General features: G+C 38.8%; 1 protein-coding gene across 1 annotated transcript; it reads left to right on the top strand.

The window, feature by feature from the left end:
• The first annotated feature begins 7,236 nt into the window (after window positions 1–7,236).
• On the top strand, window positions 7,237–7,915 carry LOC110321099 (late cornified envelope protein 1F-like). The gene has a single exon (XM_021197205.1). The coding sequence runs from the start codon at window positions 7,260–7,262 to the stop codon at window positions 7,719–7,721; it is 462 nt and encodes a 153-aa protein (XP_021052864.1). The 5' UTR covers window positions 7,237–7,259; the 3' UTR covers window positions 7,722–7,915.
• The last annotated feature ends 1,329 nt before the right edge of the window (window positions 7,916–9,244 follow it).

Genomic DNA, 9,244 nt, shown 5'->3' with positions numbered 1-9,244 from the left:
CATTTTTCATTTTCTTTCTTTCTTTCTTTCTTTCCTTCCTTCCTTCCTTCCTTCCTTCCTTCCTTCCTTCCTTCCTTCTTTCTTTCTTTCTTCCTTCCTTTCTTTGAGGGGTGGGGGGTTGGTTCTGTTTCCTGGCTGTTATGAATAAAGCAGTGACACATATCAGTCTGTAGGTGTCACTGTGGTATGGTGACTCTGATGTTTTTGGTGTATACCTGGAATTGGTGTAGCTAGATCCAAAGGCAATACTTGTTTGAGTTTTGAGGTTCTTTTTCTCCACCATCTTTATCAGCATTTCTTACCATTGATTTTCCTGATAGTGACCATGATGATTTCTGTAAGCTGGTATCTGAGCATCAGTTTCTTTTCCATGTTCCTGCTGGCTAAACGCAGTAAACATTTTCCATATATTGCTGGTTATTTTTTTTTTTTTTTTTTGAGTACTGGTTGTTCAGTTTCCTTTTTATTAGTTGCATGACTTCATGGTAACCTTTTACTTCTTTTTATAGTCGAGGCACTAAGTCCCTACCAAATATATACTAAACCACAGTTTTCTTCCATTGTCTTCACTGCCTCTTTCCTGCTTGTTACGTTTGCATAGAATACACTTTGAAGTTAACCTCATTCTTTATCATTCCTTTTTCTAAGAATGAAGTTTGTTTTTAGAAAGACCTTGAGTATTTATATACCTTGAAGCATTTTTCTCTGTTGTTGCCTTCAGTAGTTGTCATGAGAGGTTTGTTTGTTTGTTTGTTTGTTTTTTGTAGTGTAAGTGAAACAGGTGTGGTTTTTCTCTTGTCTATGAGGATTTTTAGGTTTCTTATTCCTAGTAACTGAAGACACACTCTCCTCTGTAAAGCGTGTCATTGACACTTCCATAATGATTGCATGTCTGTTTTTGTGCAGATTGATCTCAGTGTTTTGAAGCTTGCTTTAGTGGTATACACATTATTTTCTGGCAGTTTACAGCAGTTTATGCTGTTTAGTATAATAATTTTGTTCTGGGATATAATTTGAAAATACGTATTGTGATACTTCAGTTATCTGCAATGTCATAAACATTCAGTGTCATAAACTATCACTGGAGAACTCTTTTGCCTCCTTGATTTTATTTCATGGTATTCCTGTTTTGTTTTGTTTTGTTTTTAGGTTTTACAATGGAAAAAAGGATGTTTCCAGAGTTCTTTGACACTATATTGAGTCTTCCCTTATCATAACGCTGTTACTGAATGTAGAATACCAAATTTGTAAAACATTGTGTACCAAATTTTCTAGGGTCATTTTTAGGACATTTCAACAGTCTCTCTGTCTGTCTCTGTCTGTCTCTGTCTCTGTCTCTGTCTCTGTCTCTGTCTCTCTCTCTCTCTCTCTCTCTCTCTCTCTCTCTCTCTGAAATTCAATTCTCATTGCACATAAAGGCTCCAGGAAGTCTTGTAGCTGAGAAAGCNTCTCTCTCTCTCTCTCTCTCTCTCTCTCTCTCTCTCTCTCTCTCTCTGGCTTCCAGCTAAATATTTAAGAGTAGAGAAATTGAACACCCTTGTTTTATTCTCAAGTTTTAATGAAATAACTTCATTTTTACCTTATTCATTAATGTTCAATAATACATCCTCTCTTTCTAGATTCTTCATGGTGGGGGCCAATTAAAATGTTTCATTTTTCTGTAGCCCTTTTAGCCCCATTGAAAATGAGTATTACAACCCTGTGCCAAAGTCTGTTCATATACTCTATTGCATTTACAGTTTAGGAATTTTCTCAGAATCCTTGCATCCATGTAATGAAACCAACCGTGATGGTACTACTGTTTTAATGTACTTCTTTTGAATATTTTAATATAACTTTTAGTACTTGATTATTATTTTTCCCATAGATTTCCTGGAGTTTGATGATATTCACACTTTATTCCTCCTACTAATTTCTTCAGAATCACCTGCTATATCTTCTTCTAAATTCAAAAGAACAGAGGTAGGAGGAGAGAGCAGTGAGGGTTAGGTAGAAAAAAATCTAACACAATAGATGCTTAATAATGCCATGTGGAAATATGTATATGTGTGCATTACTACCACCAGGGTTTAATGGTTCTCTGAAATATAGTATAGTGTAGTATCAGTCTACAACTAAGCAAGATATTCACCACATTTTCAAGATATAAGGAAAAAAACAAACTATTATGGTTGTTTTGGGTTGTACACTAGAGGTTGATGATTAAGACCCTTTTGATGTTACATACTAACAGGATTAATACCATTTAAGTCACAGTACATAGGGAAACACCTTGGTACTAATGAGGGCTTTTACAACATGCTGGTTACCTTTAGTAGTCTAAAAACATGCTATGCTAATTTCTGGTAGGTGGGATAAAAATTCTTCAAAAGTATTAACCAACTGTGAATTGAGAGAGCTACAGTCATGGCAGGTATGGCATTATCAGTTCATTAGTATAATAGTGAGATAGACATATGATGGTAACCAACCTTGGAGGAATAATACCTACTAAGAAATATGTGCTTTATGTGTTATTTTTAGAAACAGGATGTTGGTCTCTGAGCTCATCATGGAAATTGTTTTACAGTTCTTTTTTCCTGTGTCTTTATGTAGTTTTCTGGTAATTTTAAAAATAACATGTGACATAGTAGGCTTTTTGATTTTTTTATTGTGAGATTAAAAGGCATCTACATAGTCTTCCTATTTATATTTATCACTGCAGACTCTGCCACATACCGCTTGACCCTTTTCAAATTCTTGATATCTTTTCTTTCCTGTAATTGTTGTTCCTCTCAGCCATTATAAAGTTATTTGTATGTACATTTTACAGATAGCTATTTGGAACTGGATAACTGATTGATGTGCTTTTTACCAGGGAAGAATATTTTTTCTGCTCTTAGGATTTATTAGTTGCCTGTAATCATTTCAGTAGAGTTGAAGCATCAAGGGCTTTCCTCTGTTCACTTTTTAATGTTTATTGTTGTTTTTATTGTTCAACTATATAGCCTATAATATTACTGAAAGACACATTCTCACAGCAGACTCCCTGATCTAGCCCTTACAAATTTTTCACTTGTTGTTCCATGACAGTTGAACCTCAGTTTCTTAAGTTGATATACAGATATAACTTTTGGGACTGCACCTCTCAATCAGTATTTTGAATTGATATTGTTTTCTTTAAGGGCCTCTGTTTAGAAGAGAGTTTTGCTTAATGGGTGGTGAGAACTACACTTTTATCTGGGGTACAGGGGCAGATATTTAGAGTGCAGTTGGGGATTATGCTACTGAAGTAATGTGATTGTGGTAGATTTTCCTCAAAGATTTATGATCTCATTGACTCTGGATAGTTGTCTAGGTTTCAATACCAGGCATGCTTTCCTTCTCCTTGTAATTAGAAAGCAGTTGGATAACCACAAGCTATGCTACAACTGCAACCTTGGGTTTCTTAGTCTTGATGCTCCTTGTGTCTCTCAAAACACACTTGATAACTAAAACCCTCAAACTATCCACAGTTTACGAGCCATGATATTCACACTGGCTTGAGGTTTACGTCTTCAGAGATCATACTCTAGGCTAGATTCTAGTCTTCTTCCAGCAAGCATGCTACTCACTCATGACTATACTCAGCCAGGTCAGTTTTGGGCCTGGGTGTTGTCTTGCCCAGTGTATATGTGGACTAGCTGCCATCTCAGCCACATCATCCTAAAAATCCCAAGGTGAGCCTGGCATAACTACCACTGGGTAAATCAGGGATCAGCTCCTGACCTCTCCCAGTAACTAAAGCTATTATAATAACCTGAGCAAGAGAATAAAGTCAACCCAGTTGAGACAGTGAATAACTCTTCAAGGTAATGTGACCACACATACCTCACTCTGTCTCAGAGGTTAAGTTCCTTTAGGGTGATGCAAGTCTTTAGGAATGTCTGTTCCTCAGCATAGACATCAATGAAGATGCTAGACAGAGGCTTATACATCACCAATGTCTACAGGGTGAATGTTTTCAACTAGGGATTATAAGAAAAGAATTGAAATCCCAAACAAGTTTAAGGAACTCATTTTGATTATGTTAAACATATATTAAAAGAAAAAAGCTACATTTTAAGCAACCTAACATTCTAATATACATTTTATGGAAAATCATGAACAAAGATCCAAAAATCATATCATTCACCTAAGAACAAATTTGACAGTAGGTAAAAAATATTTCAGATGAAGTAGCATAAAAGAAAGATGTAAAAAAGATCTTTATTTCTCTTAAGTGACATACAGTCCTGAACAAGTCTTTGTTAATGAGTTGTAGTTGTAGTTCTTCTTGGGAGAGCATATCACACATTAGCTCTTTTGTCTCATATGCAGGAGTAGACTGATGATCAACATCATTTTCTATATATCATATGAACCCCTTTTCTAACTTTCATCTTAGTAATGTGCCATCTGACATTACCAGTAATCACATTCAGTTTCTATGAGTGATATGTGGTGGCTTCTATAGATACAGCAATATTGAAAAATTAAAGACGAGTATAGAATATTCCTAAAAGAGGATTAGATGTAAATTCATGAAAAGTTTAATATAAAAATATTTTCTAACACAAATGAGAACAAACACACAAAAATAAGAAAACATATTCTCTGTGGCAATAACCAATGCTTTATAATTATTAAGGCATCTTAGTTTACAGAATTTTGGGTTTCTTTGGGAACTTTTCATACACACATTATTTATTCAATATCTCCATCTTCATTTTTAAAATTATAATGTCTATTTTTTCACTCATTTACTTTACATTCTGCTCACTGACCCTTCCTTTCAGTCCCCACACTATCCTTTCTCCATTTTTCTTACACTTCTCTCTTTAGTGGTTGGGGGCCACTGTGTGTCCCCCCCCCAGCACTTCAAGTCTCTGCAGTGCTAGGCTCCTCCTCCCCCACTGAGGCCTTAAAAAGCAGCACAGATAGAAGAACATATCCTGCACTCAGGCAAGAGCATTTGGGATACCCCCTGTTTCAGCTGTTCAGGACCCACATGGAGACCAAGCTGGACATCTGCTACATATCTGCAGGAAGGCCTTGGTCCAGTCCATGTATTTCTTTTGTTGATGGTTCAGTCTCTGAGAGCTCCAAGGGTCCAGGTTATTCGATTCTGTCAGTCTTCCTGTGTATTTCCTATTCCCCTGGTGACCTGCTATCCTTCTTCCTATTCTTTTCATGAGTCCCCAGTTTCCATTCACTATTTGACTGTGGCTGTCTGTATCTGAGTCAGCTCCATTCAATTATTGTTTTGGAAGCAAATATTTTATATTTTAATTTTATGTTTATGTGTGTGTGTGTGTGTGTGTTTGATTTATTTGGTCAGTGTGTATACCCCTGTGTGTTTATGTCTTCATGTTTGTGTGTGTGATTGTACCATTGCAGTTAAGAAGAGGGTGTTAAATGCCCTGAATCTAGACTTACAGTTGGTCCTGAGCTGCCCCACTTAGGTGTTAGGAATCAATCTCAGATGTTCTTCAAGAACAGTGTTTATTCTCCACTTATAATCTACCTCTCAATTGATGTGTTCAAAGAGCATATTACCCAATACATATTTAGAAGTTTGCACATATAACTCTTGGAAGCCATATAAGAGAATGTTCTTTTTCTGTGAGACATTTTTATCCATGTCTCGACTGGATATCACTGACTTTCACATATCCGCATACACATTCTCCTGAATGTTCCATGGAAATAGTTTAAATGGGAAATCATACTAGCTCAATAATCTTTCAGAATGGCACATAAACATGTTTTGGTGCTGAGCCAGATCCATCATGCAGGGTTTTACTGCTGTAGATGTCTAAAGTAGACCCAGATAGGCACAGCTGTGAAAGTACATGGACAGAGCAGGCATACAAAAAATTTCAACATTTTTTTAGCTTAGCATGGGCTACCAGTTGCACATATCACAATAAGAACCATCAGAAAAGGATGATGATGATGAAATCAGCGGTTCCTAATGCAGATACTCTGTAGGAATTAAGGATCTATCAATCCACTTCCTTATCTCATGCCTAAGTCATGCTCTAATATTGGTGCAGCTTGCCTTGCTCACAAAGAATAAGGCTGATGAGGAATATCTTGTCATGATAAGTCACAAAACCATGTGGCTGTCAGTAGGAAGGGCACCCCATCCCCAGCTACTGTCTCACAGGTTGGGACAGAGCCCAGGGTCAGAATTAAAGGACTGATGGAGAGGGCCCTACCATCCAGTCACTGGGTGAGATACCCACAGATCTTGTGCTACTCCTGATTTTGGTAAGTCTCCACTGGAATTAAGAGCAAAGGCTTTCAGAGTAAAGCTAGACTAGAGCTGGACAAGAGAGTGGAAAAGATCCCTAGACCTTGTGGCTGGAATTGATGGATCATAAAATATAGTAACATCTGAGGTATGAGGCAATGCTGGCTTTGACAGACACTAGCCATAGCTTTGGTTTGAGAGGCACTAGAAAGCCTTGGTTATTCTGGCTCTATAGAGCCCACAGTATCTTCAGTGTTTTAGGACAACTTAGGATGCAAAGCTCGACACAGATAACTGTGAATCTGGACTATTTTTCTGAGGGGAGGTGGTGCTTCTGTAGAAAATGCTTCCCTTCTCTGACAATGAAGAACTAGAGCACTGAAAGTCAACATGGTCTCACTTTGTCTTGGGAAGGAGATCCCTTTTTCTGGGATCTGCTCACATACTTCTCTCATCAAGAGGACACTACCAAGGTGACACTGACCTTGCCTCCCTTAGCTTGAGCAGGTGGTAATTTGGATACATCTGAACTCTAGCCTCACAACAGGAACTAGTGTTCCCATGTCAGGTGTAAACAGGGTTTACTGATTTTTTGTCAGAGGATGAGCTTATTTTCTAAGGGTGCTAGAAGGTCACTTGAAATACTGACCTTAAACTAAAATCACCTTCAATTAATGATTGTTCTTTATAATCAGTCATCTCTGAAATAGTATATGTACTAGTATATGCCTGAGGACTAAAAATAGAAGATCTTTTAAAATGTCACTAGACATGGATTTAGTGCTGCTGGATTTCAAGTAACAGTATCTTATGTGCTTGTGTTTCTGATGTTTAAATACATGATGAACAGGATGTGAGAACTAATGGAATGACTATACATGGTGTTTCTATGATATCAGTGATACTTCTTAGCAGAGTGGGGCAGGATGGGACAGGTGGCCACAGTGTCTGGTGACTGACATATGTGTGACTCTCTTACAGCTCCTGAACACCCACAGCTGAGATGTCCTGTCAGCAGAGCCAGCAGCAGTGCCAGCCCCCTCCCAAGTGCACCCCCAAATGCCCTCCCAAATGCCAGACTCCAAAATGCCCTCCAAAATGCCTACCCAAATGTCCTCCCAAGTGCCCCCCTGTGTCTTCCTGCTGTAGCCTGGGTTCTGGGGGCTGCTGTGGCTCCAGCTCTGGGGGCTGCTGCAACTCTGGGGGCTGCTGTAGTTCTGGGGGTGGAGGCTGCTGCCTGAGCCATCACAGACCTCGCAGATCTCTTCGTCGCCATCGCCGCAGTTCTGGATGCTGTGGCAGTGGTGGCAGCAGTGGCTGCTGTGGCAGCAGTGGCAGCAGTGGCTGCTGTGGCAGCAGTGGTGGCAGCAGTGGCTGCTGTGGTAGCAGTGGTGGCTGCTGTGGCAGCAGTGGTGGCAGCAGTGGCTGCTGTGGCAGTAGCCAGCAGTCTGGGGACTGCTGCTGACCTGGGTGAGGAAGACTTCAGACAAATGGTGCAGGAGGAGCACATGCTCAGAAGGCTCCCTAGTGCTTGATGCTCTGTCCCCTCCTGCTTCCTTCCCTCCCTGCTCTCTGAGGTGCTGAAATCTCCTGAGAAATGTTCTGTGTTCTCCTCAGGAAATGAAAAATTTCCTTTTCCCCTTCATTACAAATTTAAAAAGTCTTGACAATCATTCTTGACAAGAAGGTCATTTTTTTTTCTCTTAGCATCATCCTGATTAACATCCCTTCACCATCTTTTCCTTCAAGCAGTGCATGGCACCTAGAGCTATTGTCCTCTTTTACATATATATGAGCTTCCTATGACTTTATACTGTATATTGTATCTGTAAGAAGACCCTTAGTCTTTTTAACAGTAATGTCAGTGTGAAAACTTAGAAATGGCAATCACTCCTCACAATCATAAAACAGAGAAACAAACCCAGTGTCTAGGGAACTGAAGGTTTTTGTCCACTATTGGACATTTATTAGAAGGATGATGATTTCACACTCAGATTAAATGAAGATGATCAGGACACCAGTAAGTCATTTCGTTTTTTCACTTTTTTTGTTGTTCTCTTGTAAACAAATCTGTGACTTTAGAAATACATAAACAAACATTTTTCATCATGTAATTTTTCTTCTATAACTAATGTGTTACAATGTGAACTTTCCCTCAGCTGATCTTAGGCAGTGCTCTCATTCTTTCCCCTTTGTTAGTGCCTGCTGGAGTCTTGACAAATGATGAGTTTATTAGCGGAGAGTGAAATATTTGGAAATCTTTTCAGATGCCTGCTCCCTACGTCCATGTTTTAATTTAATGCATGTTACTACAGTAGTACTAAGATAAATTTCTCTTTGATCTTGAGGTTTCCTTCATGTCTCTAACTCTGTCTACTATCATTAGTAGGAAAGAGACTTTGTCATCATTTTCCCACTATAAATTCCACAGGAGTGTCCATAAAGTCCACCCACTCACCTTGTCAACCCCAATGTTGTCAAGTTTATATATATAAGTTTAAATGTATGTGAAACATGCCGATACTACATATTCACATTGCTATATATAACTTAAGCAAAATAAAATTCATTCATTTAAATCTAAATTTATTCTTGAACTTTATTTAGAGTTGTATGCTCCAAAGAACAATGTATTCTCTATAAATATGTTTAAGAACTAATCACATGCAATTTGAACAATTTATAAAACAGCATAGCTCACTATAATATATGAATAAAGGCCACAGGTCAGTCTCATTCCCAGGAGTCTCCCTGACACCTAGCACAGCCAGGTGAGTTACTGATTCTCCAATGGCCCGCTTGCTGGGAACCCAGTAAGTCCATCAGCTAGGAGGTATGTTATCTCTGTTTTGCACTTTTTTTTTTTTTTGACTCACACCTCTAACTGCAACCCTGGATCTACACTTGACTCCCCAGCTCACAGCTTACCCTGCCTCCCTGGAGGCCTACTGCCACTTGAGATAATTAGTGCTCCCTGTTTCCCTAGAA

Source organism: Mus pahari, chromosome 4 (genome assembly GCF_900095145.1).
Source record: "Mus pahari chromosome 4, PAHARI_EIJ_v1.1, whole genome shotgun sequence".
NCBI classification, from domain to species: domain Eukaryota; kingdom Metazoa; phylum Chordata; class Mammalia; order Rodentia; family Muridae; genus Mus; species Mus pahari.
This window is presented reverse-complemented; position numbering and strand designations above follow the sequence as displayed.